The 18,318-nt window shown below is 40.4% G+C and overlaps 2 protein-coding genes across 5 annotated transcripts in view; one reads left to right on the top strand and one right to left on the bottom strand.

Annotated features, from left to right (window-relative positions):
- The window catches only part of tdrd7b (tudor domain containing 7 b), a 19,118-nt gene extending 3,908 nt beyond the window's left edge, over positions 1 to 15,210 (top strand). For 3 of the 4 annotated variants that reach the window (XM_069518621.1, XM_020095390.2, XM_069518622.1), the window contains 17 exons: positions 2,371 to 2,566; positions 4,588 to 4,670; positions 5,362 to 5,570; positions 5,921 to 6,289; positions 6,375 to 6,682; positions 6,759 to 6,951; positions 7,333 to 7,444; positions 7,548 to 7,750; positions 7,835 to 7,969; positions 9,690 to 9,773; positions 10,554 to 10,688; positions 10,787 to 10,897; positions 11,043 to 11,191; positions 11,291 to 11,529; positions 12,056 to 12,239; positions 12,397 to 12,557; positions 12,885 to 15,210. In XM_069518621.1, coding sequence (XP_069374722.1) covers positions 2,371 to 2,566; positions 4,588 to 4,670; positions 5,362 to 5,570; positions 5,921 to 6,289; positions 6,375 to 6,682; positions 6,759 to 6,951; positions 7,333 to 7,444; positions 7,548 to 7,750; positions 7,835 to 7,969; positions 9,690 to 9,773; positions 10,554 to 10,688; positions 10,787 to 10,897; positions 11,043 to 11,191; positions 11,291 to 11,529; positions 12,056 to 12,239; positions 12,397 to 12,557; positions 12,885 to 13,105 — 3,092 coding nt within the window. In that variant the 3' untranslated portion in view covers positions 13,106 to 15,210. Of the gene's footprint in view, positions 1 to 1,116; positions 1,320 to 2,370; positions 2,567 to 4,587; positions 4,671 to 5,361; positions 5,571 to 5,920; positions 6,290 to 6,374; positions 6,683 to 6,758; positions 6,952 to 7,332; positions 7,445 to 7,547; positions 7,751 to 7,834; positions 7,970 to 9,689; positions 9,774 to 10,553; positions 10,689 to 10,786; positions 10,898 to 11,042; positions 11,192 to 11,290; positions 11,530 to 12,055; positions 12,240 to 12,396; positions 12,558 to 12,884 lie in introns of those variants that run through there. The other variant, XM_020095392.2, reaches the window with a different exon arrangement.
- On the bottom strand, positions 15,206 to 18,318 carry LOC109634716 (calcium-binding protein 2-like). The gene is made up of 8 exons (XM_069518624.1): positions 18,174 to 18,318; positions 17,979 to 18,044; positions 17,554 to 17,680; positions 16,806 to 16,836; positions 16,502 to 16,645; positions 16,258 to 16,367; positions 15,579 to 15,726; positions 15,206 to 15,445 (listed from the first exon to the last, which is right to left on the bottom strand). Exons 2-8 carry the CDS (start codon positions 18,041 to 18,043, stop codon positions 15,417 to 15,419), a joined length of 654 nt encoding a protein of 217 aa, XP_069374725.1. The 5' UTR covers position 18,044; positions 18,174 to 18,318; the 3' UTR covers positions 15,206 to 15,416.

Here is an 18,318-nt window from a genome sequence, read left to right as displayed (position 1 = left end):
CACACCACCTGTAATCTTACAGCACTTTCCAGTGATACAGTTATTTTTAACTTACATCTTCAGTGTCACGAGTTGGCTGTAAATCAGTTAGGTATTGCAATGTTATTAGCTCCAGCATCCCTATGACCCTCATAGGATAAGCTATATAGATAATGGATGGATAGTTGCATTAAATGTAGCAGTTCCTGCTTAAATTGAAGGAGTATACATGTAGCATGTACTTTATATTTTGTATCTTAAACCTAAATATAAATGCATCATCTTTGAAAGCTCTAGATTTTACCCATAGGTCGTGTCTGAAAACAGCTTTAGGGCTGAAGGCTGAAGAAGACTTTTATCTTTTATCAGTATTTCGCTTTTCTTTGTCAAGGAGTGCAAATAAATGTGGGCACAATAAGAAGAAATCATCTGCAATTGGATTTTGCGTGAAATTACATATATATTGAGTTCTACTGTGACGTCTCTGGCATCCACAACAACCACATTTTCCCAACCTTTCCCTGGCTCCTCTTGGGGCTTGAGCTACAGTGCACCAGGACTGCAGCAGGGGAGAATTACAAAGTGTCCAGTGTGTGTGTGTATCAGTACTGTGACAATGGAACCTAAGAAAAATACTGTGAATCTATGTGTGGATGAATAACTGGCCTATTTTAACTGTTGCTCTGTGGAGACCTGCAGTTCCAAGAATATCACACACACACACACACACACACACACACACCTAAGCAGAGCAATGCACAATTTTCTAGGCTACTCAGGTATCAGTGTTTAAAGATGTCAGCATACACATACATGTACTGTGCATGTACACATGCACGTCTAAACCTTTATTTAATGTCTGCTCTACAAACACACTCATAAAAAGTACCAGACATGCACATATCCAAACGTGCATTAATAAAAACACATGCACACACTGCAGCATATAAACCTCCATATGATTGTGATGCTGCAGAATCTTCTTAAAGAGTCAGAAGAGGATGCAGGAGGTGGTAGTGCAGAGAGGCGAGAGAGGAAGGAGAAAAGGAGAGGGGAGCAGTGGCAGCAAGCGGGAAAGAAAGGCAGTAGGATGGTGAAATGGTAAGAAGGGAGGGGACAGATGACAGGGAAGGAGGGAGTCAGAAAGAGGGAGAGTGGGGTAGAGTGTTGAGGTTTGAGGCTAATAGAGCCTATAGCTGCTGAGACTCAGCTGCAAGCGAAAAGCAGCTGATTCGCAAATCAACCTCTCTCCCTCCCTCACTCCCTCTTGTTCTCTCCTACACCATCTGGGGATGTTTATATTCAGACAAAGATAGGCCAAGGATTGTGTGTCCACACCGGTGAGGTGACGTGGCGTCTGATGCATGTTTGTGTGTGTGTGTGTGTGTGTGTGTGTGTTTGTCTATTGCTTATATTTGCATGATAATTAAGCTTGTGCCTGTGTGCATGTGTACCTGCTGAGTTTCTGTAACATCTGTGGGTCTCTGGAAGATTTGTCGTATTTATTTACTGATGAAGTAGCACATATAGGCTAAGCATATATATCCACTCAGGGAGACAAGCGAAGTCGAAATTGCCTAGTTTTGAGTTTTTAAGATGTTCACTGATTCACTGGCTCGTTGCTGTTTTGTCACTGAAAAGACTGAATGAGATTCAACAATCTCTCTAAAAGATAGAATATGAGAAAGCAGGAGAAAGTTCTAGACCCTGCTGGGAAAAAGCAAGATGAAGAAAAGAGTGACAACAAAAAGAACTGTAGGAGGAGGAATGGGGGAAGATGAAGAGGAGTGTGGAGTGGAAATGACTAAGGGCTATGCACAACAAGGTGTAATGGTGATGTCACTCAGCAGAAATGTCATGTCATGCTGTGCTTGAATCATGAAACACATACAGTAATTCTGCTCTGTGTTATATTGACAGTTATTCCTTCCAGTAGTGTTAGTAGTGATGTCACCAGTCCTACATTGAGGAGCAAAATGCTATAGGAACACAAAACTAGTTTATAGGATACTATATTTATATCATATGCTATTTTAGATCATATGCTCTTGCCATGTAGTTTAATTCATCACTTTAACTTCCACACATAATGTATTTTGGAAGTTATATTAACAAATCTTATAGCAAAAACACAAAAACAATGATTCTGAATTTCTCAGGAAGGTGCCATGTGTAATTTGGGATATTGTGATGTTGCTGCTTGCTGGCTCGCTTATTAAAGCTATTACTACCTCTCGCATGTGCAGATATTCATCAAATATCTACAAAATGACACTGTGGCTTCCATATCGATACACTGCTCTGTTTTAAAATCAGGCTCAAGTGTTTGTTAACTTGGGGTCCATAATTTCACTTGACTTGTTTGCTTGCTTCTATTCTCTCTCTGTGCAGCCAAACCTCAAACCTCACTGAGGCAGCCGAACCACCGCGGACGTGGTGGTGGTAGAGGAGGAGGAGGTGGCCGAGGGACAGGACATGGAGACTCCAGACAAGCCAGAGATATGAGGGATGGCCAGTCAGAGAGCAAGGCAAACAAGATGTCCAATCAGAACACACCCAACAGGAAGGGGAACCCACCTGCAGAGAAGTGAGTGAAGAGGACGGTTTAGAAGAAGATGGGAGTAAGAGGCTGGAAACAGAGCGGAAATTCGAGTCGAGAAATTATTTTGTGACTTTTCAGAGTCAAAGTCACTTTTTATTTTATCAATTATATACAATTTAGTCTCAGACAATAATGTAAATGAACTTGATTTACCATTTCTTGGCACAGAAGAAAATACAACAAAAACTAATTTTGCAATTGCAAATTCATTTCTGCTGGCTTTTAGTTTGAAAAGGCCAACTTCATCTCCAAGTAATTATACCAAACCGTTTCACAATTTGGGGGATTTTATACTGCAATCATTTATGGAAGTCAAAACTAGGCTCCCAAACTGCTTAAGAAATCCAAGAAGAGGAATGTGCACATGCTCAGAAAAGCCAGGTATCGTACCAAAGAATTTCCTGTATGTGCAACATGCTTTCAAAATATTTTCTATAAAAGTATGAGACAGCTAGTACGACAGAGGGTTATTTTAAGATATTTTCTAGATAAGAAAATACATACAGTACATACTTTTGCAGGGAGAGGGTGGTGAAGGGGATGGCAACTTGTCAAGAGCTTCAGCCATCTTTGAATTACAAGGCAACATGGTACAATATGCCCTCCGAGCAGCGCTGCTTCTTCAGGGCAGACGTATGAATACAGTGACTCACTATCAGAAGACTAGACAAAACAAGCGATTAGCAGTAGGAGAAAAGACCTGATAGAAATGAAAGCAAAGTCTCTGTTATCATGTGTTCATACCGAATCGAGATTACATACAACAAATACGAAAAATATATATATTCTTTATTTCTCTCTCTCTCTCTTCATTCCTTCCCTGTCTCTCAATGCTGTCTCTCAGTACTGTCTCTTCCGACAGCTCTGCCTCCTCTCCTCCCCAACTGTGTGGTCTGACCTGAATCAGGTCGTTGGTGAAAGGGAGGCTGGTTGAACTTTGGTGGTTGGTTCATGAGAGCAAACGGCCTCTCTGCATCTGCTTACTCAGCATTAGGCTGATGATGTGCTCTCTAGATTATTCTCGTTCTCTGTGCAGACAGACAAACCCTCCCACTCTGTCATCGTCCTTCCTTTTACTTTTCATTGGCACAAAGATATTTTTGAAAATCATTCCTGTGGTCTTTGTCTTCATACAGCTACTGTCTTCACCTTGACAGGGATTGAGTTAAACACCTGATTTATTGTTGTTAAAGAAACTGTCTAACATTGTTAGATATCATCTATTTTAAATGCTTTGAAGTGATTCAAGATTCAGCTCATTGACCTTTTCTCCCTTGCACTTCCATCCAACCACGGCTCTGTACGCCTGTCCCCTCTGAAAACAACTGACATCAGTCCTCTGTCTGTGTCACCATGGGTGTCCTATGGGCCCACTGGCTCTTCGCAGCACAATGGGGCAACAGGGTGGGGAGCCCGGTGTGTTGGCAGAGGACACGAGCCTAGAGCAGGGGGGACATGAGCCCTTTCTAATCCCCGCTCTATTCTCTGGTAGATTAACGCTTCTAAACCGACACAGAGTGAATCAGCACATCTCTCTGTATCCCTCTACTTCCAATGGACAGTGTGTGTGTGTGTGTGTGTGTGTGTGCTATTAGATTCCTGGCAAATGAATGAATGAATGAATTACAACAACAAACTTCTGTTAAAATGACAGCACAGGGGACATTAGTAGATGAGGCCATTCTGTGCCTGGATAGAAGAGCAAATACTGTTCAAGTCATTGTCCACACTTGATTCCGAGGTTCCTTCGGCGAACGTTTCTCAATATTGCAAGCACAACTAAAGAAAAGTGCAGCCCTCAATGTAGCAGGCTCCAGAAAACCACTTTGTAAACGAACAGGTGCTGTTTGTGCCAGCTTTAATCTAATCCATCTGACTGCATTACTTTACTTTTTGTTTTCTATTTGTAACATTTTATGGAATAATACAAATTGGATTTCTCATAGAGAGATTCTTCTCCACTGCTCCTAGTTATCCTCCTCCGTGATGTGTCCTCTTTTGTCCAGGTCAGACAAGAGGATGACTCTGCCATCACGGTTTCATAAAGAGGTGCAAGCTCACCTTTCCAGAAACCCCCCACAGACTGGTCGTAAGTAGGAGAGCCTTTTCTTTGTAATGCTCAGGCATTTTTTTTGTCCTTGAAATAAACAGCAATGTTGATGCAAGGGGTGTGGCTGTCATGCTGTGACATCATATATCAAATCGTGTCCGTCTCCAACTGTAATGGTTTAGTGCAGTATAAAAGAAACAAATGGAAACCACATCTCTGTTAGGTGTATCTGTTTTAAGTGTTTATGAAGTTTTACAGTCCCAAGTGTCCTTGCTCTCTCCTCTTTAACTCCTCTCCCACAAACCTTTTGAAGAAAGGTCATGTTCTGTGTCACCTGGGAAAAGCACTGGCCTCTAATAAGCTGCAAAGTTTTGAAGAACATATTTGAAAGTGTCCAGCAGTTCCAGATCCTTTAAGGAAATTGTTAAAGCTGCTGGTTTTAAAAGCCTGTGACCCCCTATTAAGAACATTCTGTGATCTCCTCTCTTGATTTAGCTCATTTGAATGTAAAGAGGAGTTCCAGTCAATGTAAAGGCAAATCCATGGAAATAATTAAGAATATCTTGCGTTCCTCATTATCATTTCTCAATCTTTCCCTTCCATCTATTCTAAGACAAGTTCCTTTGTTTTGGAGAAAACTAATCCAGTAGTTTCAGAAGCTAGAAATCAAAGCATTATCACACTATGAAATGAGCATGTGTAATCTCTCCTGTGTGTTTCTTTTCTCCAGCACCCTTGAATCTGAACGAGAGCCTGAGCTCTGGAAAAGGAAAACCCTACAACCCTCAGCAGGTCCAGGGGCGCATCAGGGAGATCCTGTCCAAGTACAGCAATGGGTTCTGGGTATCGAAGCTTCCTCAGATCTACAGAGAGCTGTACAAACAAGACCTGCCCACTGAGGCCGCCAAAGACCTGGAGACCTGGACACACATATGCACTGTATGCACTCTTTAAAGCTTTAATTTTACATTTAACTCTTATAACTAGCATTTCTGTTGCCAAATAATAATCACAAATAATATTGTTTGTGAGAGTGAATGGTTGCTTGTCTTATGTTGGCCCTGTGATGGGCTAGCGACCTGTCTAGGGTACTCAGCCTCTCACCCAATGTCAACTGGGATTAGCTTCAGCTCCCCCCTGTGACCCTCAAAAGGATAAGCAGTATAGATGATGACAAATTCTAAAAGTCTAAAAATGTATTATATTATATTGTATACTTTGCAACTGCTTCATGACTTTGTTGTCATGTGCGATTATTTATAATCATTTCTTTTCATTTCCTGTTCCAGGTAGAGAAAACCTGCAGCAGCAACCCAACAGAACTGCTCCTCTACCCTGCCAAGGAACAGACCACCACATCCTCCCCTTCACCCATCGTTAACCTGAACTCCACCAGCGCCCCTGTCCCGAAATCAAACACCCCTGCAGATAAACCCCTGCATTTCCCTGCTCAACAGAGACCCCCCACCACCCACCTGACTCGTTCAGGTTCTCCCTCTCCTCAGTCTCCGCCATCATCCTCCTCATCCCCCAGCCCTCCTTCTTCCCCTGCCTCCCTTGGCCCCGACCTGAGGCTGAAACTGGAGGAGTTGCTGATGAAGTACTCCAACGGTCTGTGGGCACACGCACTGCCCAAGCTCTTTCAGGACACCTACAAAGTCAGTAACATTTTAAAACACTATCATGTACATGTCATTAACACATTTTGGAACAATTAATTGTTTTATTTTATTCATTTACAAGACCAAACTGCCCAGTCATGTTCTGGAGAACCTTCATCTCCTTTCCGACATCTGCACTATTGACTACCCGATGCCTGACAACCCCAAGAGGGCCATCCTGTACAGGAGGAGCAGCACAGAAGATGGAGGAGGAGAGGATGAAAACTGCAATAGGAGGAACTCTTCGACCAGTGAAGAGGATCTGAGGGTGAGGAAGGAGCTGGGGAGGAGGCTCAGTAATCATGCGGTGCCTTCTCTGCAAATTCCCAAAGAGGAGTACCCCTCTGTGCTGGTGGTGGAGGCTACCAACACCAACGGTGTTATACTCAGGTAGGAGAAAACTGTAAGTGGGATGGTGCAGTAAGATTTGACAGTTCCTGAAACAATGTCTGTCGAACTCTCTTAGGTACATTGGTGAGGGTTACTCCCAGGCCCAGGAAACCATGGAAGATGAGATGAGAGAGTTTTATGGCCTGAACCAAAGTACTCCACCTCCTTTGTCATCCCCATCCTCTGGCCAACTTGTTGCTGTCAGAGCTGAGGAAGAAGAGGAGATCCTGAGGGCACAAGTCTGTGAGGTCATGGCTGACAAGGTCAAGGTGAGAGGTCAGAAACAGAAAATAACCGTGATGGATGGCCATACAAATGGCACAGGACAGAATATACTAATGTTAAAGTGCACAAATGAAAACTGAATTGAAAGGATGAGGAGGACTTGATTAATATATAAAAAATTAAAATGATTTCCTCTCAATTTACTTTACAGGGTTGTTGTTGAAACAATGGAAATTAATTAAAAGTTTATTGCATCTGATTAGGACAAAAAGCTATGTGCATTTTTTTCATTCCACTTCATTTTGCTTATTTACCACTCCAAACTTGAAGGTTCCAACAGTGTGTACAAATAATAATAATGAATGATATGTTTTAGAATGAGGAAGTATTAATGATCTCTGGGGTCTTTGCCTTTGACTCTCTAGGCCTACTATGTGGATCATGGATTCTCAGAGGTGATCAACAAAAACAAAGTGTTTGAGCTGAATGAGAAGTTTTTCAAACTGCCTTTCCAGGCGACCAAGTGTAAACTAGCAGGTGAGTGTGAATCAGCACTTCATCAGCCAGTCCTTGTTTTCCCTTCTTCACAATCATTTGTTTTCTGGATCAAATTTATGTGACCTTATGACTGTGCGTCCAGGTCTGGAGCCATTCTGTCAGGAGCCTGCAGTGCTGAAGAAGTTTGAGACGATGGCAAGTGGTAGGATCCTATTGGCTGAGATCCTAGAGAGAGGGCAGACCCCTCTCGCCGTCCTGTACGACACGTCGCAGGATGATGATGTCAACATCAACGCTGCCTGCATGAAAGCTTTGCAGGACAAGACGCTAGCAAGCCCGTTACAGGTACAGAAGACAAATGTGTTTATATAATGTGTGTGTGAGTGAGAGCATGCAGCACACTAACCTTCTATTAGTCGCTCTCCTCAGGTGAACAGCGCTTATATGAATGTGACCGTCAGCAGCGTCTGCTCAGATGGAACTGTCTACTGTCAACTGCCCTCCAGAGGCCTGGCCAAGCTGAATGAGTTACTGGAGAATATAGAGACATACTTCCACTCACAGGTTAATATACCATGCTACATTCAACATCTCTATCTGATGAAACTTTTAGAAACACATTATGAGATTTACTGTTGTACTGGTTGCCATGTTTCTTCATTATAACAAACAGAAGCTGCTTTCAGACATGCACTGAACTGCAGATAATCTCCTGACACTGCAACAGTTCATGTTTGAAGATGGCTTATTTGATGTTAAGACCAGAAACACATTACTGAGATTCACTGTTGCGCAGGTCGACGTGTTCCTTCATTATAAAGAACATAATCACTGTAGATTAATTTCAGTACATTTCACAGCACTGTAGTTCAGCTGTAAATGCTCATTTTAGTACAAAAATGTATTCATCCAGAACAGAAAGTAGCCACCAGTAAATGCACTATTTACTCTTATTAAAATAACGTAAAATAAAATAACTACAGAGTCTTTAAGAAATAAAACAACTCTCTGTGATCTTAATGTCTTCAGTATCAATGAGGCAGTAGGTAAATTTCAATTATAGTTACCTCATATATATAATAGACTGTATAATTCAGTAAAGCGGCAGGAAATCACTGTAACATCTGATGAAAGGACTGCTGTTCTTGTAGTGAGAGGGTTGTGAAGGATTACAAATACTATTCTAATTATATGTGTAAAAAACACTGTAGTTCTACTTGTGTTATAGATTTCATTATAGAGACTGCATTCATAGCTCCAGAACATAACCTCTATATTTATTTTGCCTCTTTGCTCTATCTCTGTTATTTTCTCTTTCTCGTCAGCCTTCTCTATGTGTAGCTTTACACGTCCTTACTTTAATTGCATCAGCATACTGCGTGTCTATTTATGTGCATTTACTTATGTAGAAGCAGTATTTCTAAATGGAGAACACGTGTTGATAAAAGTATATACTTTTCAGATACTTATGTATCTGAAAATAAGCTTAGCTGGGCATTTTTGGTCAGGCTGCATATTATTCAGAAGAGAGCAGAGTAAGCTTAAAAAGCCTTGTGCCAATGTTTTCTGTGTTGCTTCCGTCAGACGGAGTTGTGGACAGATTGAGATTAGGTTGATAATCTGGAGTTAAGACATTACCAAGCCACTTAATCTGTTGGCAGCATAGTGGAGCGGGTGCTTTTTCTACATGTGCCACTGCTGTCCTATCTGGTAGCTACATTAGTGTCAAGGTACAAACACAGCGTGGAGTCTGATAATGTCTGTTACAGTTCCGATCTTCTTATTTTGAAGAAAGTGCATATGCAGCCTGTAAATAAGCAGGATAGTACCTTAGTCTAACCAATATGAGGAAAGAGCTCCTCACTAATCCAAAATTGAAGCCAGAAACATTTAAATACTTTATTTGTTCCAGTAATCCCCCCTCTAGACTCACAGTGCATTAATCAACTTTAGAAGATAGCAACAGAAGTTTTAAAGTGTTCAATTATCCTCCAGTGTCGACACTGTGCCGTGGAGAAGGTCCGGTTATAACAGACTGAGGTTACATTAATTTTGCATATGATATTCAAATTGCAGTGTACACCTGCAGCAGACTGGACAGGTGAAATGTGTGAGCTTTTCCAGTATAATTTTTTCGAAGGCATTAAGCATCAGTTCCATGCTATACTCAGTCACCTCAGCAGTTCAGGGAAAATATGGTCACATTTATCCATGACACTAACTCTTGTTTTCTCCATGACATGATGATTCAATGTGCTGTTCTGTGATCTTTATTTTATATCAGGTAACTTCAGAGTTCCTGGTGTCCAGACCCTTTTGTGGGAAAGGATGTATGGCTCGCTACAAAGGCAAATGGTCCCGTGTAGAGGTGAGAAGATACAACTGTTACCTTAAGAAAAAAATTATTATTATCAAATATGTCGTCATATGCTTGATTTAGCTTATTCCTGACAGAAGGAATCCAGTTACAATTGCTCAGGAGTGGCAGTCGTAGCTGCCTCATTGAGCCGAGATCAAAAATAAGACTTGATAAAGTTTATCCCTTGTTCATCAGTTGATTATTGTAGCGATTGCTATAAAATAAGTTTTAAACGTACAGTATGTAATTTTGGCCGTTCTGGATCTCCCAGTCAAAACAAATGACCTGGTTTGATAACATTGTGAAGCATCTTGGGATAATGGGAGTTGTTCTCTTCAGCATCATTGCCGATAACTTTCTACTACTTGACTTTGGTACAAATCATGGAGGATTACAATAATTTTAATCCATGCCAACTGGCTGGCTGGCAGTATCATTTTCCTTGATCATGCATCGATTTCCTACAGAAGTTAAAGCAGAGATGGGCAAAGTCAGTTGTAAAGCAAATATGACGCAAATAAAAAGCGGCCAAAGTGACACATCCCGTTACCTTGAATAAAATTGTGGATTTCAGTAGGTTTGTACATTAATGGAAACATTTTGGATAATGTAAGTACACAAGTCAACAAAATGTATAACATACATTAAGTCATTATATCTTTAAAGACATAAATCTCACTACCTGGCTATGTAATCCCAAGTCTATCATGATTTACAAATGTGTGTCTTTTCTTTATACGTATGAGCTACAGATTAAAAACATTAATCCTGTACCTTCCCTGTCTTTAGATCACCAACCTGCATGGCAGCAGAGTGCTGGACATCCTGTTTATTGACGTGGGTGTGCAGGCATCTGTAGAAGTGTTTGAGCTGAGAGAGATCCCACCACTATTCCTCCGTGACCTAATGGCTATCCCACCGCAGGTCAGCATCTGTGTCCATGATAGACAGCCAATGGAAACTGACTATTCAGAGATTATTATTATATTTAAATGTACTGACATCCAACAACATGTGTGTAGGCTGTGAAGTGCTGTCTAGCCGACCTGGCTGTCAGTGTTGGGTCCTGGACTCCAGATGCTGTCCAGTGGCTTCGAGAGAAAGTGCTCAACATCACTGACTGCAGCATGAAAGTAAGTGTCTGTCAGCCCTTGTCAAAATAATGAACACTACTACTATCATGAGTTTGTCTGGTTGAGAATCTAAGACTTATGATTCTGTTGTTTCCTGCCTACACCATTTTCCTTCCTTGTGTATTTTTCACTTTTTATCGCCAAGGTTGCTAAGGTAGATGAAACCAAGCGCTGCACCTACGTCCACCTGTTCACTGATAAGAACTTTCATGACCCGGCCCGCAGCCTCAACCATCAGATGGCGCAGTCTGACCTGTTCAAACATCAACCAGATGTTTTCCTGACGAGCCACAGGTTTCTGCTCCTTTGTTCTTAACTATATTTCTGCATCATTGTCTACCTTATGTATCACCTTATACACTAAATCACATGTTTGTTTATTTCATTTTACAGCCCTGCTAAGATCTCCACAGCCACTTTATCCTCCAAGACATCCAGTACCAGCGACTCCACTAACGATAATAGATCAACTACTGTCCCAGCTAAGCCTCAAATCCGAAGGGCTCTGCCGGGTCACAGAGGAGTTGCAGGAGGTGGAGGAGGAACCACAACCCGCACCACTCCACCAGAGACGCCTTCAACTCCCTCAAACTCTGTCCAGCTGCCACCACTACTAGAGCTGCCTCCAGCTGGTAATGATGATATTAAACAAAAGAGTCATTTAATTGATTAGTTATTATTTATGTTCATATTCAGGTCCATCATTTTAATTGGTACTATTACTAAAAAAGATTTACATGCTCTAATGTTCAGAAAACACCTCACTTTCCTCATACTGCAGCTCCACTTTTCACCTTATGTCAGAAGAACTTGGTTTTAGCTCCTGATAAAGCCCAGTCTGATCTCACTGGCCAGCTGGTCCACTCTGTTATAATGAGTAGCTTCCAACGCAACATCCGCACTCGTTTTACTTGGCTTTGTAAGGAGTCGGGCCAGATGGGCATTTTGCAAATGTGAGCCAGACATCATGAATGTGTGGAAGCTACTACTGACAAGAAGCAGTTTTATCTGTGGAAGATAGGAGCTGTCATACACAAAGATTTATAACACACTAGAGGAGAGATTAAAATTAAAGGCTAAATATGTCTCTTTTAAAGGTAAAATCCCCAAGGGATGAAATCAGAAAAAAAAGGTTTAATTTAATCTTCTTCTCCTCAGGAAACAACGTAGATGTCTATGTATCTGTGGCGTGCCATCCGGGCCACTTTGTGCTGCAGCCCTGGAGAGATATGTACAAATTGGTGGTGTTGATGGGAGAGATGATTCTGTACTACAATAAAACTGAAGAAAAACCACTCAACATAGAGAAGAATCAGATATATGCTGCTAAAGTGGAGACCAAGTGAGTGAAGCAATGTCATTTCATTTAGTGAAAACAGCTGGTACAAGTGAAAAAATCTAGTAGATAATTAATTTGAGTATTTGTGGAGACTTCTGACCTGTTTCTGTGTAGTGGATATCCAGTAATGTAACTACTCTTCATCCTTTTCTTCTCTAAGCTGGCATCGTGTGTTAGTGAAGGGAGTTCTGACCAATGGCTTGGTGTCTGTCTATGAGCTGGACTATGGTAAACATGAGCTGATCAGCTGCACCCAGCTCCGACCTCTGATCAAGGAGTTCAGGCAGCTGCCATTTCAGGGAATCACTGCTCAGCTGGCTGGTGAGTGGAGTCGAGCTACAATACAGTCTGATACTAATGTCATATCCAAACTCTACATGAGGCTATATCACATGCAATTGTCCTCTATGAGACAAATTGAAAAAAATATAAAAGAGGGATTAGAGGGACAGTAAAAAAAAGAATTTGTTCTCATTGTTAAAAAATGAAGCTTATTAAAGCTGCAATCGGCAGACCCACTCTTTTACCTTCTGTTGCTAAGACACTGGCAATAACCTGCCAGATGTTTCTATTATATAATGCAGATGTGTTCATATTGTGTCATCCATGTGCGTGAAGTTGATCTGACAACTCTGTCCCTCTCCACAGGAGTGAAGCCGAGGCAGTGGTCAGAAGAAGCTTCCATCGTTTTCAGGAACCACGTGGAGAAGAAACCACTCGTGGCCCAGCTGGAGAACCTACAGGAAGCCACAAACCCGTGGGACAGGAAGTTGACGGTCTTCCTGGTTGACACTTCGCAGGAGGAACGAGACATCTGGGTGCATGACATCATGGCTGAGTTTGCTGATGAGATTACCAATGAGTTGTAAAGAGAAGATGGGCGTTGTCCTCTTGCTCAATGAAACACACTATAAAATGTGGATAGATGAAATAGGAGAAGCTTATTCATCTTTATCTATCTACCAGTAGACAGATGAAAGGAATGAAATGAAGGAGAAGGGAAGAAGGGAAATTGAGTGGGTTTATAGTATGTGGAGTCTAATATTGACAGAAAGACAAGAGGTACAGGTGTAGTAACAACTTGCTAGTTGTGTTAGGGGCTGTACAGTGAGGGGTGATGTGACTTTTAGTGACTGCAGTTTGACCATTGGATAAAACACCCATGCATGATGTTGTGGTTAAGTACAAACCTGCTACAGACACATTTACAGTTCCATCTATTATCTATGTGTGATATTCTCACAAAGCTGCGTTATAACATTTGGTTTGGGCTTTAAATCCAAAGCAGCATCCAGAAGTACTGAGAGCACATGCAGTTTCAGTGTGTGTCACCTGAACCCTGGTAATGTGAGCAACGCTCAAAGGGCACAAAATGTACAAATGAACTGCAGAAGTTCTCATATGCTTGGAAAACTTAAATGCATTTGTTTACAATAGCCGCTTAATGGATGCGCAGTTGTCAGAAAGGTTAAAAAAGCTACAGAGCAAACATTCCCCTGAAGGGAGGAGAAGCGGATGAGTCAACATTTTTATTTTGTGATACATTTATTTAAAGTCAGAGACAAAGTGAATATTTTTGGGTATCGATGGGAAGTATCTTTAACATCATGACAATTCTTGCAGTCAGTCTGGGTTTTAACATAAGTCCTGAGTGATCCTATTACAAGTGATCATCTCTAAGTTCTGGTATAAAAGCATTCAAATGCGTTGTAATCATATACGAAGGACCGCCTCCTCAGCGGACGTCCACTGACTCGCTGCAGTTTCATAATGAATCAAAAGTATTTTTACACTTCTCAGTGTCCATACATTGATTTATTTGTGACCACCTCATAATAGATTATTTTTGTTTTAAAATGAGTAAAATCTTATTCCATAGAAGAGCAGCAGCTTATTGATTCATTCAGCTCCTTCTGTCTCTGCTCCTACAGACACAAAATACATTGTCATCGGACACAACTCAGACTGGGGAAATGAGATCTGAACAATTGGTCACAGGAGACACATTTAGGAAGCACTTGTGATTGGATCTCTCAGATGTTAATACCAGGAGTGAACAGGAGAAGCATGACACAGACGTTAATAGGGTTTGCAGAGGACTGGTAAACTACGTCAGATGTTTTTTGTTTTTAATTTTGACCAGTTGTTGTTAGTGGTTCATCTTGACGCTGCATGCACTGTAAATTAGTGGTGTTTTGGAATTTTGCAGTTGACTAAAAAATTGGAGAGCTGAAGGTTGATAAAGGCATCGAAGCTACATTCTGATGCCTTGTATAGAAGATAAATGTGACTTTTTCAAATTTATTTTTGAAGAAACAAAAAGAAAACACTAACATATCGAATGCATGTGTTAAAACCCAGGTCTCATCCCCTCTCCACCTGAGACACTGATGCAATCGGACTTTAATGGGGTTAACCATCTCTCCTTTCTTATTCCATGACAGCAATTAATTGATTTCTGCAGATTACATGTGCTGCATGTTGCAGAAGTTCCTGAGTTGTGTGCACATATAGTTTGATGTTATAATAAGAAGATTTATTCACCGATAGTGTTATGCCAGTAGATTTTCAAGTAGAAGATCATTTGAAATTCTGATGGTTGGTTCATCAAATGTTGCCCTGAGGGATTTTACTCGACGTGATGTCGAGTAAAATCGACGTGAATGCACCATGTTTTTGGATGTGCAAGGCCTTTCCAAATCTATGAGAGTAAACTTGACAAAACTCAAAGCTGCATTGTTGTTAACAACTTAAAAGCGACATGAATTTAATTTATATTTAACTTATATTGTCTAGGTGATAATAGTAATTTTATCATTTCCAGTTTGTTTAACAGTGACCTGGAGGGAATAAAAATGTTTTTGGAATAAAAAATTGTATTAAAGGTTCAAATGTTATCACTGAATTCAATTATTTGTTGTATTATCTTGAAATAGTGTTGTGGATGTTTTACATTAAAAGACAACAAGTCTGATTTAGATTTCTTTATTAAAATAGCAAAACATTTTAGTCTTATTTACATGATTTATATGCAAAACTTGCCACTACAAAAACCATTGATGACAGCATGAAGTGTATTTGATGCTGTGCTGCATCATTCTTATTACTTAAGCAACCAAAGAGTGGTTACCAAAATGTGAATATTTGGTATTGTGTCCATGTGGTCGGTCTTTTCAGCAGCTAGCGAATGGAGAGCATCATCATAAACTCTGAAGGAAAAAGAAGACAGAGAAGAGTTTGGTCAGTTCTGCAGCCAGTGAGTGGTGTTTTAATGCATCTTCAATAGCTCACATCATGTAATCCATTTTCTAATCAGCATTTAGAATATAGTCTGATTCCCACCTTCGAAGTCAATGTTTCCATCTGCGTTAATGTCCAGCTCCTTCAGGATCTCCTCCAGTTCTCCTTTTTTCAGCTTCTCTCCTAGCAGCGTCTTCACTGCCTCCTTCATCTCGTCCTGGTTGATCTTTCCATCTCCATCCAGGTCAAACTTTCAATAGGATTTGAGGAAATTATTAGAGACATGTCACTTAAAAATTAAACATTGCTACACAAATAATTGCTTTATTTTAATGGTCTTACCTGGAAGCTAAATGCTCTGCAACCTACTTTGTGTCTTCTCAAAGTAAAACACTACAATTTCACTTTCAATACTTTATCTCATTAAAAAGCTGCATTGTTTTTTTCACTCGTAGACTGAGCTACATAAGATTTTTTTCACATTAATAAAATGCATCCTACTAGTTCTTTCTTTCAACTTGTTCTAAATTAATAACTTCAACTAGAATTGCATTCGGTTGTGTGCAAACCGTTGCATAAGACCAAACAGTCCCCTTATGAAAGCACATTAAAATTTAGACTCTAGACTTGTATTTGGATCTGCACCAAAATGAAAACGGGTTCACGATCCTTTCACCAAGTTTCATGATAATCCTTCTGGTAGATTTTGCATAATTCTGCTAAATAACAAACAAACTTGACAGAGTTAATAACTTCAAAACTTCATTATTGACTGACTGACCTGTAAAAAGGCAGATTGGAGCTCCTTGAGTCCCAGCATGTCAGCAGTCTCTCCCATCATCCTGGGTCCCATCAGTTCAGTAAAGTCCTCAAAGTCCATTAATCCACCCACTGTGGAGAGGTAAAAGGGCAGATAAAATACCTAAAACTAGATTTTCATTTTATACTTGCTCGCACAACTGAATATTTTACAGCCACTTTTCACTTATGTTTCAAATTTTCAAAGCAGCTCTTAATTCGCTCACTTCTCATCTTTATCTGTTGCACTATTTCCAGCAGCTCCATCTCTGTGGGCATATATCCCATCGTCCTCATGCACTCAGCCACATCCTTGTAGTTCAGGTATCCATCTTGGTCGTAGTCAAACTCTTTGAATGCCTCCTGCAACTCTGTGAGAAAGGTCCCAGGGTCACAGATTATAACAGCTCAGATAACAACAGCTCAGATTATACATATCTGTGTCTGTTTTGTATGTATTATTTTCAGTATTGAAGATGACGGATGGTTTTATTAACATGTTAATGATTGTAATGTGGCAAAGAGACTTACCATCTAACTCAGCCTGAGCCAATTCTCTTTCCTGCAGGAACAGTAATCACACATTTTTAATTTAAAATAATTTGATTTAATTGTAATGCCTATAATGTCATAGATTTTCAACCACTGTACAACTTTAAATATGGGAACAATATACAATAACGGGGATGGATGGTGATATATGAGAATGTGTAGCTACAGCATGCAGAGTATGGTAATCATTAATCACCTGTTATTGTCCTGTGCAGCACAACGATACATACGTGCGTTTACAAATTGAAGCAACTAAGTTGTTTGGTTGTGCTCTTCAACTGCATGACCCAAATGAAATGTGACAATAATCCCCAACTAACGAGCTGCTAATACTGTAGCAACACCAGGCTTAGCAGCTCCAGAAAGATCAGGCATGAGGCTGTAAGTTCATGGCCTGACTTCCACCTCGCTCCTGCATGATGTTTTATGTCTGACGTACAGCTAATGATCTATATCTATATTTTAGAAATTTGAAATCTTCTCTCAGTGTATGGCTGTTATTTAAAAAATCTATACTTTAAATTATCAGTAAGTTTCATCGGTGCAAAAACAAACTTTTATGAAAATGTTTTCAGTGTTGCAGGATGTATTAAAATGACAGATATTACCACATATAAAACCTTAAAGTCACCGTGCAGTCAAAGGTTAAATATCACAGCAGTGGGAGAGTGTCCACTTCATAAATACAGCATATGTGCCTCACAAAATATGGGAGTCAGCTACTCACCGCTCCAAAAACACTGTTGAGCAAGGTGTTGTAGACTTTGTTCATACTCTCCGTGGTTTTTTTGGATTTCTTTGAAGATTTCTTGGGTGTTTCAGAGACTGAACCCGTTGGGGAGATTCCATCTTTGCTAAAATGAAGAAAATATAATAATAATGCACATTTTGCATTATCGTCAAATATTAGGAAACCTTCTTAAAAACTTAGATGAATACTTTCAAGAAAAGAAGAATATTGTTGCCTTTTTTAGAAGAAGAAGAAGAAGAATTACTTTTATTGTCACGTTAACACTTTTTAACGTATTTACCCTTTGTATAGACAAGTTTGGAATCAAGCATTAACAGGGCCATCAACCAAACACTTAGATAGATGTACCAGTGTCAAATACAGAAAAGCACAGTGAGATTTTTACAAGAGTGTTAATGTACCTGTCTGTTGACACCACAGAGTTGACAGAAGTTGTGGAGGGGGTCCTCTCTCCTGTCTTGGACATGCTGTGGATGAACACAAATATTTTGAGAGTTGTTTATGGGGGGTTGCAAATGGTTTAAAGGCCTATTTATGAAAACAATTTAATTGCAAATCATTCATTCCCCATCTGTACTTCACTGCAGTTTGCTTACCTTATCTTCCTCTCCTAAACGGTGAGATAAGAAAACAAGAAATTGAGGAGCCCGGCTGTGCTTCTCTTCGTCGTGCTTTGGGACGAAGCACCTCCTCTCTCCTCTCTTGACCTTCTTCCATCAGAGAGGCTTAACAGGTACTTAC

The sequence above is a fragment of the Paralichthys olivaceus genome, chromosome 22, assembly GCF_024713975.1.
Source record: "Paralichthys olivaceus isolate ysfri-2021 chromosome 22, ASM2471397v2, whole genome shotgun sequence".
In the NCBI taxonomy this organism is placed as follows: Eukaryota; Metazoa; Chordata; class Actinopteri; order Pleuronectiformes; family Paralichthyidae; genus Paralichthys; species Paralichthys olivaceus.
This window is presented reverse-complemented; position numbering and strand designations above follow the sequence as displayed.

What these genes read in the sequence shown, in the direction of transcription:
- LOC109634716 (XM_069518624.1), bottom strand. Translation starts at nt 18,043, where the DNA reads ATGTCCAAGACAGGAGAGAGGACCCCCTCCACAACTTCTGTCAACTCT. An exon ending in GCAACAGATAAAGATGAGAA is followed by an intron (nt 16,368 to 16,501) that starts GTGAGCGAATTA and finishes ACCTCTCCACAG; the next exon opens with TGGGTGGATTAATGGACTTT. An exon ending in TGGAAACATTGACTTCGAAG is followed by an intron (nt 15,446 to 15,578) that starts GTGGGAATCAGA and finishes TTTTTCCTTCAG; the next exon opens with AGTTTATGATGATGCTCTCC.